Source organism: Vipera ursinii, assembly GCF_947247035.1.
Source record: "Vipera ursinii genome assembly, chromosome: 17".
Classification (NCBI taxonomy): Eukaryota; Metazoa; Chordata; class Lepidosauria; order Squamata; family Viperidae; genus Vipera; species Vipera ursinii.
Window position 1 is genome coordinate 5,278,721 of NC_139530.1, and position 24,486 is coordinate 5,303,206.

At 46.5% G+C, this 24,486-nt stretch overlaps 1 protein-coding gene across 4 annotated transcripts; it reads right to left on the minus strand.

Annotated features, from left to right (window-relative positions):
* Positions 1-663: 663 nt before the first annotated feature.
* Positions 664-19,217, minus strand: RCC2 (regulator of chromosome condensation 2). 4 transcript variants are annotated; one of them, XM_083375572.1, is made up of 13 exons: positions 17,127-18,141; positions 13,337-13,699; positions 12,355-12,448; positions 10,820-10,963; positions 10,580-10,711; positions 8,936-9,024; positions 8,486-8,600; positions 8,001-8,167; positions 7,078-7,258; positions 6,640-6,745; positions 6,324-6,396; positions 3,799-3,876; positions 664-2,702 (listed from the first exon to the last, which is right to left on the minus strand). In XM_083375572.1, exons 2-13 carry the CDS (start codon positions 13,667-13,669, stop codon positions 2,598-2,600), a joined length of 1,617 nt encoding a protein of 538 aa, XP_083231698.1. In that variant the 5' UTR covers positions 13,670-13,699; positions 17,127-18,141; the 3' UTR covers positions 664-2,597. The 4 variants fall into 4 exon arrangements, with proteins under 4 accessions (XP_083231698.1, XP_083231697.1, XP_083231695.1 ...); XM_083375571.1 differs by lacking the exons at positions 664-2,702; positions 3,799-3,876; positions 17,127-18,141 and adding an exon at positions 18,955-19,217 and having other exon boundaries at positions 4,864-6,396; XM_083375569.1 differs by lacking the exons at positions 664-2,702; positions 3,799-3,876 and having other exon boundaries at positions 4,864-6,396.
* Positions 19,218-24,486: the final 5,269 nt, after the last annotated feature.

A 24,486-nucleotide genomic window follows, 5' to 3' on the forward strand; every position in this document is an offset into this window, starting at 1 on the left:
AGATGCTTCCAGAAACATCTTGTCAGCTTTACATCAGAGTACTACTATCTTAGGGACGCGGTGGCTCAGTGGCTTAGGACACCGAGCTTGTCGATCAGAAGGCCGGCAGTTTGGCGGGTCGAATCCCGAGTGCCGCGTCACAGAGTGAGCACCTGTTACTCGTCCCAGCTTCTGCCAACCTAGCAGTTCAAAATCACGTAAAAATGCAAGTAGAATAGGGACCACGACGGTGGGAAGGTAACAGCGTTCCGTGCGCCTTTGGCGTCCAGTCATGCCGGCCACGTGACCACGGAGACGTCCTCGGACAAGCGCTGGCTCCTCGCCTTTGAAACGGAGATGAGCACCGGCCCCTAGAGTCAGAAACGACTAGCACACATGTGCAGGGGAACCTTTACCTTACTACTATCTTATTGTCTATTCCCATTTAATAACTCACGTACCATTCAACTTATCGAAGAAAAAGTGTCTTACATACCTAGCTTTTCCAGATAATTCCACATCCTGCTTTCAACCCGCTAAGAAATTAACGAAGCATCCCTTGGCAAAGAATGCAGATGTGTTCTATAAATATTCTGCTACGGAACAGGTCCTGAGAGAAGAACTAAATGCAGGCTCGTCTCTGCCGTTAGGTCAGTACAGAAAGAAGAAGGTAAGGCTGCAAAGTCTAAACAAACTCATCATTTATTTAAACATTTGAGAAATATAAAAAAGGGGAAACAAAAGAGAGTGACAAGACTAGGCTAAAAACATTTTTTCCCCATCTCGTTTTAACTTTGAATTTGTCCCCACTGGGTCCTTTTCCTTGATAAAAGAAAAAAAAAAAGAGTCAGCCGTTTCAAAACAGAAATCTTGATGCCAACCAGGTCCAAAGCAAATTCTTTTACTTAGCACAAAAAAAAGCCGTTTCTTTGGTGAAAATCAAAGTACCTCTTTTACTTCTTTCTCTCTCCCCCCCCATGGCAAATAAAATTATCCCCTATTAACTTACAGGGTTGACTTAAGCCAATGAAGAAGAGGAACATCTGGGAAAACAAATAAAATGGCCAAGGGTATTGAACATGGCTGCACGTACCAAATCAGGAAGAAAAATAAAGAAAGAGAAAACGTTTTGAAGCAGACCTGTGCAAAGGGAGTCGCAACTTCCTGATTTTTCTCACTTTAACATCCATTCTCCATCTAGTATCCCCAACCTGCAAACTTAAGCCTCAAATCCGCAGGTGTTGCCTTCCCACATTCCCCGTGTTCCATCCATCGACGACGGGTTGACGTTATTATTTTTTCCCCCTCCCAGTTTATTGCTCAACAGTTCTAACTCAAAAGTTAGCAGATCTGGTTAAAAGGTGTCAAAAATGTCCTGTCCCTTATAATAGACCAGCTGAAACGCAGCAGCGTTTTGCTTTCAGGACACAACATTTCCATCCCACAAACACACCAAATGGTGAAATAAAAAGAGGGCTGTGAATTTAATTCCCGCGGGCTGGAAATGCATCTCCTGTATTTCTGGGAAACCTTGTGCCGTTTCCTCAATCAGGGTTCGTTAGCGTTTAGGGGCGGTCGAAGAGAAGGAACTGCCATTCCACAAAATATTTTTTAGGAGGTGTGACGCACTTCTGAGTCTGAGAACCAACCCACTGCTGTCATTCAATGATCCGAAGAAATTCCTCTTTCAAAAGAGGAACTCAACGTTTCCTAGGAAAGCAGATGCCAGCCAATAAAGAGAAAAAGATTTAAACAAAAGAGAAGCTTTCACACACACACACACCCCCCCGCTCCCTCTCAGCTTAAGTACCAGGGTGTGAATTTAGCCCGGGCAAAATGAAATTTTTTTCTCCAGCTTTGTTTCAATGCAACAAATTCACTTGTTCTAAAACCAGATCCGAAGCACCCTCCTGTGGTCAGCCTCCTATTCTCACCCCCTAAGGACAACTGCCCCCAGATTGTGAGAAAGAAATGCCGTGCATTACGAAGGGACACGATGCCAATTAACGTCCGTGGCAAGACGGCAAAAACGTGGCACAACTGCTCAGGCCTAAATCAACAGGAACTCTTGAACTCGGAGGCCTGGCGCCCAATTAAATCAAAGCAAATTACAGAAAGGCACAGAAATAATAATAAAAAAACATATACCCGCCTTCCTGGGGGGGCAAAACGCAAAGCATAGGCCACTCTCTGCAGTAGAAAAAACAAACAAACTTTCAATGCTGGCTTACTGGTCCCAAAGAGGTTTAACAGGGGGAGAAAAACTGGACAAATGCCTCTGTGAAGTTTCCATCGGACTGGTGACCGAAAAAGGATGAATGGACTTCTTCAATTTATCCTCCTCCTCCTCCACCACCATCACACACAAAAAATAAAAATACAAAATGAAATACAAAATACGAGAAACAAGCCACCTTGGGGGAAAAGGATGGGGTGGAGCAGGGCAGAGAAGAGTCTTAGCAACAGGTAGTTAAAACTTCAAATGCCGTATATAAAAACCGAATTCTCACAAGTCTAACAAAACGCACAGAGGGGGCGTTTTGCGGTCTCTTCGCCCAATCACAACGCAGCACCGTCGCCAGCTCGCCTGGTGGAGGGAAGAGCCCACACGGCTGGCATCAGAGGGTGCGCGGGTTGTATTCTGGCAATTTCTTGATTTTCTCCTTTTCGGCTTCGGTCTCATCACGGGCGATCGCCAGGGAGTGCGCGTAGCCCATGGCCACCTGTAAGAGAGACAGGATGCCGGCTGGATTGGTGAACCACACACACACATATACCTATCCATCTATAAAGAGACGCGTTGGCTCAGTGGGTTAGGACGCTGAGCTTGTCGATCAGAAGGTCGGCACTCTGGCGGGTCAAATCCCGAGTGCCGCGTAGCAGAGTGAGCGCCTGTTACTCGTCCCAGCTTCTGCCAACTTAGCAGTCTGAAAGCACGTAAAAATGCAAGTAGAAAAATAGGGACCACTACGGTGGGAAGGTAACAGCGTTCCGTGCACCTTTGTTATCTAGGTGTGCCGGCCACATGACCACGGAGACGTCCTTGGACAAGTGCTGGCTTTTCAGCGTTGAAACGGAGATGAGCACCGGCCCCTAGAGTTGGAAACGACTAGCACGCGTGTGCGGGGAACCTTTACCTTTATCCATCTATATCTCTCTACCTATCCATCTATCTCCTACTCTTTTTATCTATTCATCTCATCTATCTCTATCTCTTTATATCTACCTAGCCTATCTATCTCTATTTATAAATATCTACCTATCCATCTCACCTGTGTATCTATCTAGATATTCATCCATATCTACCTATCTCTCTCTACCTTTCCCCTCTCTTGTCTATATCTATCATCTATCCATCCACCTATTTTTCCCTCCCTCCCATCCACCCACTGTATGTATGTATGTATCTATGTAAAAGGTAAAGGTTCCCCCGCACATGCGTGCTAGTCGTTTCCGACTCTAGGGGCCGGTGCTCATCTCCGTTTCAAAGCCGAAGAGCCAGCGCTTGTCCGAGGACGTCTCCGTGGTCACGTGGCCGGCATGACTGGACGTCAAAGGCGCACAGAACGCTGTTACCTTCCCACCGGAGCGGTCCCTATTTTTCTACTTGGATTTTTTACGTGCTTTTGAACTGCTAGGTTGGCAGAAGCTGGGACGAGTAACAGGCGCTCCACTCTGCTACGCGGCACTCGGGATTCGACCCGCCAAACTGTCGACCTTCTGATCGACAAGCTCAGTGTCCTAACCCGCTGAGCCACACCGCGTCCCTATGTATCTATGTAACATATGTATGTATAAGCAAGACAGCTGCAGGTTTACCTGTTCTGTATAAATCCCATCCAGCGTTTTCACTTCCTGAGCAGCAGTTGATGACTTCGGTTTGTGATCTCCATAACCCTGGAAAAAAACCCAAAAAAAATCGGAGGAAAAATGCCTGGAGTTGGCCAGCCACTAAATTCAAATAAGCAGGGATATAGGAGGCTGTCAGAAAAGGACTAAGATTCAAATAATATTAAGAGACTCTGTTTGCCAGACTTCTCTCAATAAATATCCAGGTCAAAAGGTTATTTTCTCAACAACAACAAAAAAACTTCTGTTGTTGAAGAAAATTGTTTTAATTATAAATAATTGTTTTCATTCTTTTCTGTGTCAAAACGCTTCCTTACGCCAAAGGCTGGTACTGAGAAGGAAGACACCCCCCCTCCCAAAGCATCCAGGGTTTTAAAGGGCTTTAAAGACCCCCATCTGGCCACAGAGGAGGTTAACTAGGAGCTAGAAACAAATGCCCATTGCTACATCTTGGCCCAGGGTACAGGACTGGCATACAGAGGTAAGGGAAGTATTTGCAGCCATTTATTTTTTATTTATTTTAATTTCCATTTATATCCCGCCCTTCTCCGAAGACTCAGGGCGGCTTACAAGCTTAGCAGTAGCCTTCATTCTATGTATATGCCTGCTTATTAGGGCTTTCACACACACACACACCCAAGCGGCATTATTACAAAGTCAGCTTAATTGCCCCCAACAATCTGGGTCCTCATTTTACCTACTTCGGAAGGATGGAAGGCTGAGTCAACCTTGAGCCTGGTGGGACTCGAACCTGCACTAATGGCAGGCAGCTGGTGTTACTTAAGGAGGCATTAGCCCACTGCTCCACCAAGGCTCCACCAAGCCATACCTGGCACCCTCCCAGTGAAAGCCAGGCACAAGTCCTCAACTTGTAACAGTTCGCTTACTGACTATTTGAAGTTACGTCACTGAAGAAAAGTGACTTAGGGCCATTGTTCAGATGTATGACCATTGCAGCAACCGACGCCTGGCAACCGACTCGTATTTACGACGGTCGCAGCGGCCCCCGGGGGGGGGGTGTCACGGGATCCCGTTGCAACCTCCTAACGAGCCAAGTCAACGGAGAATGCCAAGCCTCGCTTAACAACCAAGTTACAAATTGAACAACCGCAGCGATCCGCTTACCGAGTACGACCTCGTTTTTACAAAAAGTCTCGCTTCGCAACTTAAAACGTCCGGACTCAATTGTGATCAATTACAGGACTAGCTGTAATTGGGAACCGCCGTTGCAGAAAGCGAAAGCTGATCCCCCTCTCCGTGTTAAGAGAGACTCTCGGCTCCGTGGAATTTTCCATCTGGTCTCCCCATTTTCCAAGTGGGGAAACTTAATAATTTCAGAGAGGGAAAAAAAAAAGCGGCTTTGTTGGGTTCCACGTCAGGCCCGTCTCTCCAGCCAAATCGCCAAGCTGTGGCACCCGAGTCGTTTGCTACGAGATGGGTGGCAAATAAAATTCATTAAATAAATCCCAAAGGTGCTTTTTTCAAGAGGCACCTGGAGTTCCTTGAAGACATTTCGCTTCTCATCCCAGAAGCGTCTTCAGCTCTGACTGGATGCTGAGGAATGGAAGGATTTATACTCCTTGCAGACAGCTGGTCATTTGCATTCTTTTAGCGAGTCGTTGAGGCCACTTGGAGGTTTATCTGTGTCCTCGGGGTCACCTGAGTGGTGCAAAAGGGTGGGGAGCCTTCTTGGCTGCAGCCTGCAATGTTTTCTGGAAATCCGTTCATACTCCCGCACCTTTCCCCACCATCCGGTCAGAGCTGATGAAGCTTCTTGGAGGAGAAGCGAAACGCCTTCAAAGAAACACAAAAAAGTCCAGTTGCCTCCTGACAAAAAAAGCGCCTTTGGGACAACCACGGCCTGGATGACGGAGACTCTCCACAGACATTGACCCGTGCACTTTGGGAGGAACGCCCTTCGAACGGTGCGGGAGTGCGAACGGATCTCCCGAAAACATGGCCGACTCCAGGAACCATTTTGTGCTTCAGTTGGAGATGCAGACAACACAGACTCATCCCCAGCAGCCTTGCGCCTGTCTTCGACGTTTTTAGAAGGGGCTTGCCATTGTCCACTTCCTGGAGCTGAGAGAAAGTGACCGGCCCAAGGTCAGCCAGCTAGCTGTAGGCCTAAAGTGAGGCTAGAACTCACACGGTCTTCAACGGTGAAGGGTTGAAGGGACACAGGGCAGAAAAACATCCTGCAGCCCATTTGCCCCACTCAGCTGACCCTGAGGACACAGATAAATCTCCAAGTGGCCTCAATGACCCTCCAAAAGGATGCAAATGACCGGGTGTCTGCAAGGAGTATAAATCCACCCATTCCCCACCATCCGCTCAGAGCTGAAGCAGCGTCTTGGGAGGAGAAGCAAAACATCTCTGATGAAAAACAAGAAGTCCAGTTGCCTCTTGAAGAAGCCCCTTTGGGACCACCATGGCCTCGGATGACGGAGAATCTCCGTAGACATTAAATAAATCAGTGGCAACCGGCCCCTTACCAGCTCTCCGAAGGTTGGAGAAGGCCCCCAGCTGATTGTGCTCTCGTCAGCTGCCACTATAATGCTGCTCTTCCTGAAAACAAGACAAGACGTTACTGCGGAAGAGCTGCCGGAAGTGGGATGCAAATGGAGGAGGAGGGCCTTGCACGTTTCAAACCGAAGCACGTAGCCAACCCAACCAGCGTACCACCTAACAGCTGGATTACGGGAATTCTCCCGCAGAATACCAGCTCTTCCTCCACCACCACCAAGGAGAACAAACGAAAGCGAGTCAACGAAGGTTGCGAAGAAAGGAGAGCACGAAGTATCTCCTTACCCACAAGACAAGCTACGGATTTTCCAGCCACACAGATCCTGCACTGTTTTGGGGTACATTGTGGATTCTCGGGAAGTGTTCGTCGCGCCCCAGAAGAACAGGCCTCCTGCAGCAGGCACAAAAGAGAGGGGGGGATTTATTTTTATTTTTTTAAAAAATATGGCTTTTGTGCATTGTTCACAAGGACACCCCGCTCTCTTAGCAGACAGGCGTTGGGCAAATCTGAAGACGTGTCGACCTTCCGGTTTTCTCTCTTCGCGGGAGGGGGAAACGGAACAGCATTAGCTAGAAACCGCTTCACGAGAGAGCACGCGTATGCTTCTTCGTGATACAGACTGAAAGCTGTTGCTCGCCAAAATGATGTTGTTGTTTTTAAAAAAATAAAATAAAATAAATCGAAAGCGTTCCTTCGTTGACCGATTCCCAGGCCGAGCGTACCTGTTTCGCTGACGGCAAAAGAGCAGGTGTAGCCTGCGTAGATCTGGGCGGCGCCCCGCCCGGGGAAGTCGAAAAGCTTCACTAACCGGGGCACCATCTCGTCCCTCTGTTCCGCGTGTCCTAATCGGCCGTAGCCGCCAAATCCCCAGGAGAAGACACGTTTCTGTGAGTCCAGGATGAGCTGGAGAAAGGCAGGAGAGGTTGTGAATTAAAATCTAGATTGAAGAGGAGGAAGAGGAGAAGGAAGGAGGGAGATGATTGGAGGAGGAAGAGGAGACGGAGGAGAAAGAGGGAAGAACAGAAGAGAAGGAAGGAGAAAAAGGGAGAAAGAAGGAGAGAAGAGAGATGATTGGAGGAAGAGGAGGAGGAAGAAGGAAGATGGTTGGAGGAGGAGGAGGAGACGGAGGAGAAAGAGAAGAGGAGACGGAACGCAAGAGAAGGAAGGAGAAAAAGAAGGGAGAAAGGAGAGAAGAGAGATGATTGGAGGAGGAGACGGAAGAGAAGAGGAGGAAGAGGAGAAGGAAGAAGGCAGGAGGAGACGAAACGTTCTCCAACTCCGAACTTTCTGAAAAGCTTCCGGACTGATGGGATTTTTCCAACTTTGGCATATAAAAAAAAGTCTCGGCCTCAAAAGCAGCTTCCTTCTAAGCCTCTCTTCTTCGTTTCGGAGGGCCCATTTTGAGGCAAGAGTGCGATTCCAGCCAGGTCCTATTAACTGGCAACATTTAACGAGGATCTTTCCTCCCCCTGGCATTGAAAACAGCAGCTCTCTTCCTCATCCCCTCCAACCTGCTACGACGTTTTTCTTAACAGCAAGAAATAGTTTAAAAGTTGGCACCTCCCATCGTCTGTGGCTCCCCCTGGTTTTCTGCAGCTGACGTTGGTCGCTGAACACAAACCCCAGGGAGAACTAAACCTCTTACCGTGTGATTCGCACCACACGCCACATCCCTCACGACGATGTTCGGGACTGGCAGGATCTGGCCATCTTTGGTCTTCTCGATGAAGATGGCCACCCGGCGAGGAACTAACTCACAGTCGTATTCTATCCTCTGGGCTCGGGCGATGAATTTACCGTCAGAGTTGTGCCCTATTGTGGGGCAGAAAATGCCAGTCTAAGGGGGCGCAACGGAGGGAAAGGGAGGGGGGAAGCATTTTACAGGCGCGCAACACCAATGGGGCCGCCAGCAGGCGCAACACCAACGGGGCGGGGCGAGCACCCGCGTGACACTCGCTAGCACCGCCCCATTTTCGACGCACGGGTGCTAGCGCCGTGCCACTTTGCCGCGCAGCTCCCCGTTTGCGTAGCAGTGGCACTACCGCGAGTGGGCCAGCCTGAACTGGCCAGCCTGTCCTGCGGCCCAGTGGCCACGGCCCGGTTGGGGACCCCTGCTTTAGAGGATCATACCTAGCTGTCCGTACTCAGGACAACCGAATGAGTACAGATTCCCTTTGCAATCCATAATCATGCTAAACTCGGCCCCGCAAGCCACCTTGGTAATTGGCTGGCCGTTGTACATGATCTAAAAAAACAAAAACACACACAAAAAAGGTTTAAGGAAACACTGAAAAACACATTTCTCCGTCCCTCCGAAGGCCACGACTTCAGGGAAGCTTCCGTGTGCTATTAAGCAGGAGCCTGTGCAAATCCTGCTTTTTAATACACATCTCCTTTGCAAATTAGATCTTTAAAAGCTTTTGGAAGAGCAGCTGGGACATTAATGTTTCCACTGGAGGGACACCCGATAAGTTTTTTTTCACAACCTGAACTGGCAATGCAGGCAGCGAGAAACAGGAGAAAAAGTTGAACTGGGAACATTTTTTAGCCCACGTTGCATTTTTAAGCGTGCTATCGTACCTGGGTAGGACTGGGAACGGCGTCTGTCTGGTTGCCCAATCCCAGCTGCCCCATCTTGTTCTCTCCGAAAGCAAAGACAGATCCATTCTCTAGAAAGAAAAGATTTTTTTTTAAAAGTCCCTTCTTATCCCACTTGGTCAAAACTTGCCTCAACAAGCTTAATATAGGTGGTCCTCAACGTACGACCACAATTTGGTCGTAAGTCATGGAAGTCACTAAGCAGGTCACCACATAACCCTGCCCGAGTTTATGACTTTTGTGGCAGCTGTTCAGCAAACCCATTGTTTGCCATGGAGCTATTGTTGCTGGCAACTGGAAGTAAAAAAAAAAACGTATCTGGACTCCAACTCCCAGAATTCATAACTCGCTGGGGAATTCTGGGAGTTGAAGTCCACACGTTTTAAAATGAGCAAGGTTGAAAAACAGTAAGATCATCTTTATTGTCATTTTTTACTGTGAGCACACTGGCCCACATTATAAATGAAATTCTGTTGCCTGCTCTCAAACGGAAGTATATATATCTACCCATATATATACTTAACATATACACATGCTACACACACACACACACACACGCACACACGAATAGCAACCTAGAACTAAGGAGAAATTTCCTGACACTTAGAAGAATTAACCAGTGGAACAACCTGCCTCCAGAAGTTGTGAATGCTCCAACACTGGAAGGTTTTAAGAAGAGACCGGACAGCCATTTGTCTGAAATGGTATAGGGTTTCCTGCCTGAGCAGGGGGTTGGACTAGATGACCTCCAAGGTCCCTTCCAACTCTTGTTATTCGGTTACATTCTAATATTAATCACTGCTACCTAGCAGTTCGAAACCACGTAAAAATGCAAGTAGAAAAATAGGGACCGCTCCGGTGGGAAGGTAACAGCGTTCCGTGCACCTTTGGCGTCTAGTCATGCCGGCCACATGACCACGGAGACGTCCTGGGACAAGCGCTGGCTCTTCGGCTTTGAAACGGAGATGAGCACCGGCCCCTAGAGTCGGAAACGACTAGCATGCGTGTGCGGGGGAACCTTTACCTTTTTATATAGAATACATAGCGAAAACCTGAGCGTTCACAAGGTTGATGCTCCATGGAACAAAACTGTGACTGAATCTGGATGTTCCACTAGGGTACCACGAAGCCCCCTCCTCCCAGAAGGGAACAAGGAAAACAGGTCGTGAAGAGGGTGTGTTGTGTCCCAGACAATCTTACGGACCCTGTTCAAACAACGCTTCTGTGCTACGTCCTGGATGGGAGGGAGGAAACCGCCAATGATCTTTTCTGCTGTCCTCACCACTCTCTGCACCGCCTTCCTATCTGAAGCAGGGATGCTTCCAAACCAGACTGTGATGTCGTATGACAGGATCTTCTCAATCGTCCCTTTGTAGAAAGCGGTGAGGACAGGGGAAAGATGATGTGCTTTTCTCATGCGACGCGGAAAATGCAGTTGCTGCTGTGCCCGCTTCACCAGTGTCTCGCTGTTGAGCGACCAAGCCAGCCTACTCGTTAGCTGCACACCCAGAGACTTGACACTCCTAACCACCTCCACAGGAAAGCTGGTTAATCAACAATGTCTTTGTAAAACTCTACGAGAGAGAAAAAGGGAAGGCATAGCGATACATCCTAAGGCTTCCATACCCGTCAGGGCCAGTGTGTGGTTGCGCCCACAAGCGGCTGACACAACGGTCTCACTGCTTAGCACCTCTATAGGCTTGGGGGCATCGACCCGCTTGGTATCTCCGTGGCCCAGCTGCCCTTTGTCGTTGCGTCCTGGGGAAAGAGGTACACGAAAGCACAATGTTAGTGCATTTTCCCAAGGAGTGCTCGCTGAACTCAATTCCAGCTAAGACACACAAAAATGAAGCAATGGAGACTCACCCCAGCTCCACAGCTTCCCTTCCACGCTGATGAAGAGGCTGTGAGCAGCACACGGGCCCGAAATTACCGTCCGGATTTGGATTCCCGAGAGACATCCGTACCTGTGCGGCCCCCACAGGTTTTGGCCAAGGTTGCGATAAGCAGCTGCAAGGAGTATTACTGTTGTTAATTCAAGTTTGGTACAGCCACCCAATCCTTATGGACTCTGGGCAGTGTATACAATAAAAAAACAACCTATAAAAATGATTAAAACATACAACCACACAGACAGCCTGAACTAAAATGATCAAAAAAGCAAGATAAATCCCGTTCCAATATATGAATGCAATAAAACAGGAACTTTTTTTAAAAAAAATTCCCCTTTGTTCAGCTTTTTAAATAACTTGGGATACTTTCATGCAACTTGTTAAGCTGAAGCGTTTTAACCACAGTTTGCTTCTTGTATGGCTGAACGGGTTCTTTGGTCCTAGAGAATTGCTGCAAAGGCAGAAAATAAGGAGAATAAAGGAAAATAAAAATGAAGTAAAATAAAATAAGTAATCAGGAGTGTGAACCCCACTTTGTAACCTGCAGCATTTTTTTTAAAAAAGGTGCTTTAATGTTGGGCTGCTGGGAGATCTCCCTCGTTGTTCAAAGCGCTTTCTGAGTGGCTGTTTTCATATTTCAGTCTTGGACAATACTTGGACCAGTGCAGAAATTTCCATTTATTTATTTAAATTTCCTATTTCTAAACCTCCCCCCTCCCTCGGATCCAGTCAGCAACCAAGATGAACCCAAAGTTATAAATCCCACAATTCTACATCTTCTTTTGCTCACCTGAAGCAGAAAACTTAGCCGCTAATCCTGAATTAAGAACCGTTGTTTTCCATTTTTCCAACCCTCCACCCCATTTAGGCCGGCTAAAATGATTTTAATATTTTTTTTTGCAGTCTCTCTTCTTTAAGAGGGCCGTGCTCCAGGGAAAAAGCATCATTGAAGTCACCAAAAAGCCGTGCTTTATATTACTACTTCTGGAATTAAAGTCTAATAAAGGTAAAGTTTCCCCCGCACACGCGTGCTAGTCGTTTCCAACTCTACGGGCCGGTGCTCATCTCCGTTTCAAGGCCGAAGAGACAACGCTTGTCCGAGGACGTCTCCGTGGTCATGTGGCCGGCATGACTGGACGCCAAAGGCGCACGGAATGCTGTTACCTTCCCACCGTAGTGGTCCCTATTTTTCTACTTGCATTTTTACGTGCTTTCGAACTGCTAGGTTGGCAGAAGCTGGGACACGTAACAGGTGCTCACTCTGCTACGTGGCACTCGGGATTCGACCCGCCCAACTGCCGACCTTCTGATCGACAAGCTCAGCGTCCTAACCCACTGAGCCACCGCGTCCCTTTTAAAAGTCTAATGGAAACCATTAAAGAAAACCAGCCTTAAAACGAGAGCCGTCTTTGTCTGAATCCAGACACAGCTGGCTTGGAACAGTTGCCTTCTCAATTGTCTTTCGCACACTCAACTTGCTTAATCCAAAAATGATGAAACCTCACTTACCTTGCTGTTTCGGGACTTCTTTTCGGCCAATTAAGTCCCAGTTCGTGGCCCCAAATATCAAAAGCTGCCCTTTAAACTTCGAGCCTTCCAATTTCTGAAAAGGAAGAAAAAATAATAATAATCTGATTTTAAATGTGAGCTGTTTCAAGTCCTGAGAATCTGAAAAATCAAAGTGGATGCCTACAACAAGGGTCAAAGTCCCTAGTAGAGAACGGAGGGTTTTACGCATCCCTGGCAGAAAAGATGCAATTTTAGCCTACGGCAAAAATAACAAGAGAATCCTGCATTTATTTAGGAAATATGTAGAGCTAAAGTTGCTGTTTTACGAGTGTTTCATTCGTGGAAAACCCTGCTAGTGAAAACACAAAACCCGAGGAGGGTGGGGGGAAAGACACCGGTGCAAAATTTCTGGGTTCACACAACTTCTTCAACCATGGGAAAAAACAACAACAGGGGATCCGATTCAAAAGAGGCCAGAGATTTCCTTATCTTTTGAACGAACGCATTTCCAGTTTGGATTTAAAAAAAAATATGAAATGACCGCAGCATCCCTGCATTGAAAAAAATGAAGCCAATGCTTGCAAAATAAAATAAATAAATAAAATAAAATTACCCAATGAAAAAAAAATCTTGTCCTGCATTTCAGTTTCTACGCTGCTATGGGAAAAAAAATATTCTGTGGGTGGCGACGAACAAGGAAGAGGCTGCTTTCATGAGTTCGGTCTTTTTAATGAAAAAATGGAAAGTTTTCTTAGCACACTGAAAATTGGAGGGGGGGGGAGAGAAATGCACTGCACGTAGAAGAGCATCAACCGTGGCAGGTGTGTGTGTGGGGGGGGTGATGCTCCCCATCTGGAAGACCCCTCCAGTCCAGCCCATAGACGGAGTCTTGTCTTAAATTCCCACTAAGAGCAGCTGCGTCTTTACAGACTTCACACCCTTTAGACCCATTTCCCAGAGAGGTAAGACTGATGGCCCTTACAATGCGCTCCTTGGTGTGTTCGGGCTCGTTGACCACCACGGCGGCCTGGGGCGACTGCAAACCGAGGGGGCTTTGCTGTTCTCGCCCGCCTGCGGACCGCGGCGTCTTCTTGCTACCTCCGGGAGCCGAGAGCAGGGGTAACACCAGCCCGTCCTGCTCCTCTCCGCTGCTGCCCCCGCCCCCGTTGTTGCTGCTGCTGCTGCTGCTGCTGCCCCCACCACTCCGATTCTTCCTCTTGGCGGTCAGCGGGGTCCCCCGGCCGGTGCTCGCCCGTTTGCGCGATACCCCTGTGCCGTTCCCGGAACTGGCTGCGTCTGCCTTCCGCCGAGGCATCTTCGTCACTTCCTATCTCCTGCTTCCCTTCTGCAAAAAAGAAAGAAAGAAAGAAAAACAGAGGAAAAACAATATTAAAATGAGGGAAGAATGCAGGAAAAAAAAGTCGCCTCGCAGAAGGGCGCGAAAACGGGATGCAGAGGAAATTCACCCATTTTTGCAAAATGACCGACAATAAGCATGCCTTCCCACAATCTCGTTGTCTGCTGCAAAGCTGTGGGCCTAGCATTTGCACAAGGGTGCGTGTGTTTATGTGATACTCTTATTATTCCACCCAGAGGAATTTGCTTAAGGGTACAATCCTGCCTTTCGTGGCCTTAAAATCACAGAAACCCATTAAATCCAGCAGATTTTTTGGTTCCCAAGGAGCGGAGCAGCAAAAGAGTAGCCGTATGAACCTAATAATCCTATGTTTTTCAAGCTTGGCACCTTTTGACAGGTGTGGACTTCAACTCCCAAGTGCCCCCAGTCGGCCATGTTGGCTGAGGAACTCTGGGAGTTGAAGTCCCTGCCTCGTGAAGGGGCTTAAAAGTTTGAAAAAGGCAGGGGCCTAACTGTATTAAATCCTAACAGGGAATTAGCTTTCAAACAAAGCAGCGGCTGAAAATTAAAAATTAAAAACAGGAAGTGCCCTCATCTGTCAGGTAAGTTTCTCCTTTCCCCACTGCTAGAAAATGGATTTCTAGCTGACAAATGAGGGGATATTTTTTTAAAAAATGTGTTCCTCCAATCCCGAAACAAAAAGGCCAATAAAATACAACCTTAAAGATCCGAAGGGAAGAAAACAATATTTGACGTTTTTTCCCCACCCCACCCTCATAAATTGCTCGTTTCCCCTTCAAAATGAGGAAGTTTTAGAGAGCTGAGAGGGGGAAGAAAAAAAAAAAAGTACCACACAGAGTACCTCATAAAAGTACCTCATAAAACTTAAGAATATTTACAGGTATTTTTTTTAAAAAAAAAAAAACAACCAACGACGATTCTTCCCTCACAGGGGTGAGAGAAGAAATAAGCCAAAAATTTAATAACAAATAAATACGCCAATAAATAAAAAGAAATGGGGGGAAGAAAAAGAAACAGGAGACAAAAAAGGAGATTTTTTTTTTAAAAAACAAAAAGTTCCCACGCTCTTCTTCCTCCTCCATGAGGCCTACGAAGACCCTCCCCGAAATCCCACCTCAAAACCCTGAAATTGGGGGTGGGGGAGGACAGCTTTGGCTCGTCTTTGCCCCCTTCTCCCGATAAGGCCCGAAGACCCCCCCAAAGATGAACACCTTTAAAGACCCTGAACAAACCAGCATGCAACCTACGAATCGGAAACCAAGATTAGTGGGGAGGGGGGGGAGGCTGAGCGTGCCACACACAAGCCCAACATGCTCAATTCTTGGGGGGGGGATCCCCGGGAGACACCCCTCCCCCTTGCTTTTCCCTTCCCGCATCCCAAACTGGAAGTAGCCAGGATTAGAAACCTGGCCTTGGCTGAAAGTTAACTCAAACCAAAGTAGAACTAGCCACAATTAGGATCCTGGCTTAAGGCCAGTCCGAGATAAGTCCAAGTTACCGAATTCAGGTGGGTTGCTGTCAGGGAAGGGCAGCCCCCACCCCACCCCAAAAAAGCGGGGTTGGGGGGGTTTGGAGGAGAGCTGTTAGGAGAGGGAAGAATACATTCTGTTAAATAAATCAGGGTTAGTTTTTAAAGGGACCCCCAGGAAGAGCCCCTCAGGGTTGGAAACCCAATTGGGGGGCCCGGAGAGAAACCCCATATTTTTATTTTATTTTATTTTATTTTTTTAAAAAGGTGTGTGGGGGGAATCAGGAGCACGGATAAAAAGGAGGAATTCGATTAGGAAAAATCTGTTTTTCTGGCAAAAAAAAAATATTCCTCCCGCCCCCCCCCCCCCAGTAAAACAAATCTTTAGGGGCAAGAAATCTTAAATCATACAAACCCAGATGCCTCCCCCCTATTTATTTTTTTTTTTGTTTTTCCTCCCAAGCCAAGTTTGGGCTGGGTGAGGGTGGAGAGCCACGACGCAGCCCCTCCCTCACCCGAAAGGAAAGGAGGCCACCAGGTGAGCCCCATTTTGCAACCTAGGGAGATTTGATTTATTATTTATTAATTTAATTTCTATACCGCCCTTCTCCCTTCTCGTGGGTTTTTTTTTGTGGGGGTGGGGGTGAGAAAAAAAAACAGGACCCTAAAGTGAGCTCCCCACTTTAAAAGAGGAAAGCCCCCCCCCAAAAAAGTTCATTCATCACAGCAAAACTTCGCGGGCCGCTTTCCCACTTGGGAAAGGGGTGCAGGCTGCTAATATGGGGGGAGAAGACCCCCCCATATCCAGACCCTTCTTCTCTCCCCATTAAGCCCCCCCCACCCCGCTCCACACCGAGAAGACATGGAGGCAGCCTCGCTTTCTAGGGATGGGGGGTCTCCTCCTTTCTCTTCCCCCCCCTGAATTTTTTTTTTTGCCCCGAAGCCCCCTCCCTTCAAAAACCCTTCTCTGCTGCCATTTCCCCCTAAGTTTTCTTAAACCCCCCACCCCAAAAAAAAAAGAGAGACACCCCGCCGCTTCTGCTGAAACCTCCCTGGTCCCTCCGCGCACAAGACAGGACATTTATTATTATTATTATTATTGTGTTGTTGTTGTTGTTTTTGCAAAAGTTACAAAATGCAAAAATTGCAAACTTTTCGCCCGACTTTTTAAGTTTACGGAAAAAAAGAAACAAAGAAAGAAATTAAAAACCCGCAACAAAAAAGAAGATCCGGGGGGGGGTCGGAGTCTCCTCTTTTCTCTCCAACCTCTCCCCCCTTCCCAAATTCAACCCCAAAGCCAGCCGCCTAACAAAGGCGAATTCGCGTCGCCATCCCAGGTCCGGACACGCGTCTTGGGGTGTGAATGCAACCCCCTCCCCAACCCCGAACCCAGTCAAAAAAGCAACGACGACAAAAATCCCCTTCCCCATTATTTATATATATATATATATATTTGCAAATAATATATTTGCAAAGGAAATATATATTATATATATATTTTGCAAAGGAAAGCACGCATGCAAGATTTCCACACACGCACCCCCAGGCCAACTCGCATTTTGCTGCTGCTGCTGGGGGGGGTTTATTTTAGAAGCCCCCCCACCCTCGCCCGTTTCTTCCTCCCCCACCCCCGTCGTTGTTCCTCAACCTCCCCAAACGAGGCCTTTTTTTTTTGCAAACAAGCGGAATTGCAGGTAAAATTTTTGCACAAAATCGCGACCACCCACCCTTCCTTTTTTTTTTCTCCCCCCCCACCTCTCTCTCGGTGGGGACTTTTCCACCCATGCAAACAATTCTTCCCGACCCCCCACCCCGGTCCAAACCAGCCCCCCCCCTCCCTGCCCCTTTATCCTTCCTCTCCCGTCTGCTTTTTTTCATTCTTTCTTTTTTTTCCCCCTCCCTCCCTCCCCCCTTTTGCAAACCCACCTTTCTTCTCGACTTTTTTTATTTTTATTTTGGGCTGGGCCTTTGCCCCGAGTCTCTCCAATTTAACCGCCTCCTCTTCCTCCTCCGTCTGTTCTCTTCCACACCCCCACACCCCCAGAAGACGCCTTCCTGGCTTAAAAGGAAGGAAGAAAAAAAAAGAGGAGAAAAAAATTCGTCTTTTGCACCTGCCCCTTTTCTTTTCTCTGCTTTTGCAAAAAAAATGAATAAATAAAAATGAAAGAAAGCCAAGGAAAAAAAAAAAGCAAAACAAACTTTGCAGGGTCTCCTGGAGGGGGGAGGGAGGGAGGGAGGGGGTGGGAGAAACACGCTTCTTTGCAAAAAAATAAATAAATAAATTACAATCCTCAATGCAAGTTGAGCATTAGGAGACGCCCCCCCTCCTCTTTTGCACCGTCCCTTCAAACCCCCCCCCCACCGTTTCCTCTGTCTGCCTTTTTTTTTATTGATTTTGAACAATGGGACCTCTGTCTGTCTCCGATTAAACCACGTGGATCCGCCTTCCTTCCCCTTTTTTTAAAAAAAATATATCACACCCCCCTCCTTAGTCTCTCTCTCTGCCCCCCCTCAATCTTGCAAAAAAAAAACACAAAAAATCCCCCTCCCCAAAAAAACGTCTCCCAACTTTCACCTTGCTTGCCAATTGCAGCGTGGATCAAATTGCAATTGCTGGGTTTGCAAAATGCAAAAGTCAACCCCCCCACCCCCCCCAAAGCTGCTTTTCGGGAGAGGTGGGGGCGGCCACCAGCCTAAAGCTTTAAAAAATCTTTTTTTTTTTAAATGTTTTGCACTACTTCCTGTGAAGGGGAGGGGGGGAAGACAAAAAAAAAGAGAGAAAAGGAAAAAAAAAAGAAATGAAAAGGGCTTTGGCAAGAGCCCACCCACCAGATAGACTTAAAAAAAAATATATAAATAGGCGCCGCCAGGACAAAACAGAAACACATGTACGGGCAAGGAAAAGGAGAAGAGATTCGGGATTAAGAGTTCGTCTGAAAGGGCCCGCTCGCATCTTGCACAGCACCCCCTGAAGGACGGGATGTCTCCGGGAGGAGGAAAAACAATCCCCGTTTAGTTTTAACATTTTTATTTTTGATTTGCAAAACCTTAGGGGTTAGGGGTGGTCTCTCTTGCCTTCCCTTGCTTTCGTTCGCAAAGCTTGGCTCGCTTGGCAATCGAGCAAACCTGGGCATTTTCAAAGGGAAAAACAGGGTGTTGTTTTTGTTAGGGCAATGAAGCCAGCTTCTGGATGGCACAGAATGCCTGTTTAGGTGCCAGCGTCAAGAGAAAAAGCGCACACTTTTTTATTTTTATTTTTTATACACACACACATATATACACACACACACGTATATATATACACACACATATATATATATATATACACACATATATATACATATACATATATATATATACATACACACACACATATACATATACATTACATATACATATACATACACATACAGACACACACATATATATATATATATCTGCAATTAGTGCAGGTTTGCATCCCACCAGGCTCAAGGTTGACTCACCCTTCCATCCTTCCGAGGTAGGTAAAATGAGGACCCAGATTGTTGGGGGCAATTAAGCTGACTTTGTAATAATGCCGCTTGGGGGGGGGGCGAAAGCCCTAATAAGCAGGCATACACATAGAATGAAGGCTATTGCTAAGCACATTGGTTTGTGCTTCTTAGATTGTAAGCCACCCTGAGTCTTCGGAGAAGGGCGGGATATAAATGGGATTAAAAATAAAAAATAAAAAATAATATATATATATATATATATATATATTAAATGGCACCTTGAAAAGTTTCTCTTTCAATCTTACTACCCCTCTTCTTCCATCACAGGAGCTACATCTCCAAACCAGCTGGACAAATGTCCGTCCTCTTCCTCGTCCTGAGTTCGAGGTCTCTGTGGGCCCACAGAGAGGAGCTAAGTGAGTATCCGCAAAAAAAACCCCCAGTCCAAACCAGTTGCAGGAGGGATGCTGGGAAGAGGAGACGGTGCTTCTTGCTGAAATGTGCAAATCAGCGATTCGGCTCAGTCGCAAAACCCCTTTGGGTGCTCCTTCGCCTGGGTTCAAAAATAATGAGGCGTTGTGTGTTGTGCAGAAGCTGTCTGGACTTGTCTTAATTGCTTAAGACGCCTCTTGGGTGTGTCTTGAGCCTTTTTGCCCCAGGCCTGAAGTGGATTTCGGCTTTTCGTGGGGAAAACTTGTATTACGTAATGGCTAGATCAGGTCTGGTTTGATTTTATAGATTTCTCCGCCCTGCTCTAAGGTTTAGAAATAGGAAAATTAAACAAATTAATTAAAAATTCTGCACAATTCCAAGCAGAGGTTTTGTATTTTGGGAAAAGGACATGTTAAACTTGTAACTACTAGTCCCTTAGTTAGTTCAGGGTCCCCAACCGTGGCCACTTTAAGACCTCTGGACTTCAACTCCCAGAATTCCTCTGGGAGTTGAAGTCCAGAGGTCTTAAAGTGGCCACGGTTGGGGACACCTGCCTTAATTGGTCAGTCCAACACAACAATGCAGGTAAGCCCTTGACTTAACGGCCCGAAATTTCTGTTGCAACATGAAACATTTGTCAAGTGACTTTTGACCCGTTTTACGACCTTTCTTGCCACCGTTGTTAAGTGAATCACTGCGGCTGTTAAGTTAGTCACACGGTTGTTAAGTGAATCTGGCTTCCTCCATTGAGTTTGCTGGTCGGAAGGTCGTAAAAGGGGATCACGGGACACACACACACACACCCCGGGGACGTTGCAACCGTCATAAATGTGAGTCAGTTGCCAAGCATCAGCATTGTGATCATGTGACCGTGGGGACGCTGCAGCGGACGTAAGTGTGAAAAACAGTCATAACTCATCTTTTTTTCCAGTGCTTTTGTAACTTTGAATGGTCACTAAACGAATCATTGTAAGTCGAGGACTGCCAGTCCTTGCGGTTTAGATTTAAAAAAGTAGAGTCAGATACTTAGATGCACAACGGAAACACAACTCTTGGGGAATACAGCTAGTCCTTGACTTAACAATAGTGAACGCTTCATTTAATGACCCCTCAAAGTTAACAACGGCACTGAAAAACCATTTTTCTCACTTGACAACCGTCGCAGCATCCCTTTGGTCACGTGATCAGAATTCAGACACTTGGCGACTGACTCGTCTTTATGACGGTCGCAGTGTCCCCAGGATTTTGTCACTTAACAAATGTCTCACTTAGCGACAGAAATTTTGGGCTGAATTTTGGTTGCAATTTGAGGATTACCTTTAATGTGGTTCAGAACAGGATGTGTGCTAGCAGGATCATCAAACTCAGCATTGGTGAAGAATCCTGGGAGTTGAAGTCCATGTTTTAAAGCTGGCTAAGCTGGGAATCCTGGGAGTTGAAGTCCATGTTTTAAAGCTGGCTAAGCTGGGAATCCTGGGAGTTGAAGTCCATGTTTTAAAGCTGGCTAAGCGGGAACTCTGGGACTTGAAGTTCATGCATCTTAAAAGTGCAGTATTTTTTAACACTGGGAAAGGTGGAAGGAAAGTGTTTGAGTTTTAATTGAATTTTTAATTTTCTCAATTTAGTTGTTCTTTTTATTACATTTACCGAGGGTGGAAATAATTGCAAAAACTGGCACTGAATGTTCCTTACCCTTGTTTTGATAGTCCAGTGAGACTTTTTATTTCATAATGCAATACCTGCATTTGAAGATACATGGCAAATTTTGCAGTGCAATTTTCCCCCCTCTAGGTCAGGAGAACCTTCCTGCACCACTTCCCAGTCACCAGCAGGGGGCGCCCTGGCCCTTTGTCTTCCTGTAAGTGAAACCAGATTTGACTCTTTCCTCCCCCCCCCCCCCCCCCCGCCAAAAAAAAAAGAGATATTATTAATAGCATGACACATTTTTATGAAAGATCCTGAAACATTACCGGAAAACTTTCGTCATTTGGGGCTGACAGAAACCGAGACATGCGCTTAGTTGATCTAACTTTAAAAAAAAAACAAAAAAAAAAAACAAAATCCCTTTTTTCAGGGCGGAAATGATAAGCATTGTGCAAGAACAGATGTTTTGCACCCCTGGCTTTTTGTGGCAGACCTCAGATGTCTTTGCCTTTCTGCAGAAATCCCTAAAATTCATTCCAGGGGGGATTTCCAGATTGCACACGGTTCGTGCAAAACGGTCGACGTTTTTGCTCTCGTTTATGTGAATTCCAGCCACGTGGCTGGCTCTGAGTCTGGCTCTCTCCAGAGGCTGTCTATCCCACCCTTAATAATCCCCAAGTTGGTTGGACTGCAACTCCCATCATGCACCAACTAGCAGGGGAGGGCGGGTTGAGATATTTGCAACCAAATTTCTTTCGGGAATGCCCTCTAAGAAAAAAGCAAAACATCAAATCCTCGAAAAGTCTTTAAAACGTATTGCCGTGGTTCCCACAGATGAAACTCTTCAAAAGAACTTCGAGGTAAACTTTATTTACCTTAAAGGATCTTTTATTCGAGTAGCAGAATATCAGCACTTACGATGTCAAAAGCTGAATTCCCCTCCTCTGGGCACATAGTATCAAAGCACAATTCCCTCCTCCAATTAACGGTCATAAATCACATTCCCCAATCAGCTTGAAGCGCGGGGTTGCTCTCCAGTTCTCCAGCCCACCAATTCTTTATCAGCTCTGGGCTCAGTAACCTTGATTCTCATGCTAAGTTTAGTGTTGTTATGTCTAGCTAGACTCTCATTCACATTTCCCCCCCCCCCCAGCATTATCTAACTCTAAAAGGGAAAAGGTGGCTACATTTCCAACTATTGCCAATGCAAAAACATCCGATTTTGGCAGCGTTGACACTTATTTTGGCAAGAGAAGACTTCCCCGTACTTCTTCAGAGCTTGGCATTACAAGATCACGGCTGTATTTCCAATTGAGGAAGTCTGGAGGAAGTCCTTGATTCAGAAGAAAATCATTACGTCACCACCTCCTCAACTTTCCTTTAGGAGAACGACTTAAATTTAGAAACAAGACAGCCTGAAACGCAGGCTCTGTTTGGCGTTAAAACTTAACCGTCCCTCATCCTGAGTCTGCGGTGTTGGTTAGAAAAAGTGGATCGTTTTCTGGACCGCCTCAGACTTCAACTTTCTGCTTTGTGGAGATCTCGGGAACCAAGTCATATTTAACTAATTAAGGCTGTGTTGGATGAGAGCAGAATTATTTTTGGCAACTTCTCCTATTTCCGAATTCCTCTGTCTGCTCTTCACTCTGACTCTAAACATCCCCACCTCTAAGCAGATGAGAGTATGTCACATTTTACTTTTATACCCTTGACATGTCAGGTTTCCATTCTTTTGCTATAGTTCTTCTCAATCTTTGCAAGTTTAAGACAGGTGGACGCCAGCTCTTAAAAGAGGTGTGGGTTTCAACTCAAGAGCCCCCCACTCCTATTAAAGTTAAACTTGAGAGAGTACGAAGAATGGCTGCGGGACTTGGGTTTGGCTAGTCTAAAGAAAAGAAGAAATAGGGGAGACATGATAGCAGTCTTCCAGTATCTCAGGGGCTGCCCCAAAGAAGAGGGAGTCAAGCTATTCTCCAAAGCACCTCCAGGCAGGACAAGAAGCAACGGATGGAAACTCATCAAGGAGAGTGACAGTGAGGACAATCAACCAGTGGAACAGCATGCCACCAGAAATCGTGGATGCTCCATCACTGGAGATTTTAAAGAAGAGACTGTACAATCACCTGTCTGAGATGGTATAGGTTCTCCTGCTTGAGCAGGGGGCTGGACTAGAAGACCTCCGAGGTCCCTTCCAGCTCTATTCTATGCTACTCCCAAAATGCCATGTACAGGTAATCTTTGACTTAACAACTGTTCGTTTAGTGACCACTCAAAAGTCATAACAGCACCGGGAAAAAGTGACTTACGACCGTTTTCAGACTTCTGACCATTGCAGTATCCCCCGGTCATTTGATCAAAATTCGGACACTTGGCAACTGACACATATTCATGATGGTTGCAGTGTCCCGGGTTCATGAGTCTTCGGAGAAGGGCGGGATATAAATGGAATTAAAATAAAATAAAAAAATAAAAATGATCACTTAAAACAGGGGTCTTCAAACTTGGCCCTTTTATGACTTGTGGACTTCAACTCCCAGAATTCCTCAGCCAGGCATGCTGGCTGAGGAATTCTGGGAGTTGAAGTCCACAAGTCATAAAAGGGCCAAGTTTGAAGACCCCTGACTTAAAACATGAGCCAGCCGTGTGCGGCAGCAGCCAAAAAAAGCTAACACAATCCTTGGTTGTATAAAACAAGAGGCAGAGAACCCAAATCGCGAGAAGTATTAGCACCGCTTTATAAAGCCTTAGTAAGGCCATCCCTGGGTTTTGGTCACCATTGCAAAAAAAGATGTTCAGACTTTGGAAAAAGTGCAAAGAAAAACCAACTAAGATGATTAAGGTCCTGGAGATAAGAGCCTTGGTGGAGCAGTGGGCTAATGCCTCCTTAAGTAACACCAGCTGCCTGCAATTAGTGCAGGTTCGAGTCCCACCAGGCTCAAGGTTGACTCAGCCTTCCATCCTTCCCAGGTAGGTAAAATGAGGACCGAGATTGTTGGGGGCAATAAGCTGACTTTGTAACAATGCCGCTTGGGGGGGGTGTGTGAAAGCCCTAATAAGCAGGCATATACATAGAATGAAGGCTACTGCTAAGCTTGTAAGCCGCCCTGAGTCTTCGGAGAAGGGCGGGATATAAATGGAATTAAAATAAATAAAAAATAAATAAATAAAAATATATGAAGAACGACTGCAGGAATTGGGTTTGGCTAATCCAGAGATTAGGGGAGACATGATAGCAGTATTCCAGTATTTGAGGGGTTGCCACAAAGAAGAGGGAGTCAACTTATTTTCCAAAGCACCTGAAAGCAGGACAAGAAACAACGGATGGAAACTAATCAAGGAGAGAAGCAACCTGGAACTAAGGAGAAACTTCCTAATGGTGAGGACCAGTGGAACAGCTTGCCACCAGGAGTTGTGGATGCTTCATCACTGGAGATTTTTAAGAAGAGACTGGACAGCCAGTATAGGGTTTCCTGCCTGAGCAGGGGGTCGGACTACATGACCTCCAAGGTCCCTTTCCAGCTCTATTCTGATTGATTGATTGACGTGCTGACAAGCCTACTTAACAATCCTGTGAGTAACCAAACGACTGCGGTAAGACAAGCTTGTACAATGGGGCAAAACTCAATGTCTCTGGGCTCGATCGTGGCCGTAAGTCAAGGACTGCCTGCGGCTGACAGCGTTCAAAGCACAAAAGGGTGTGTAAGATTAAAAATTAACGGCAACGCCGATCAACT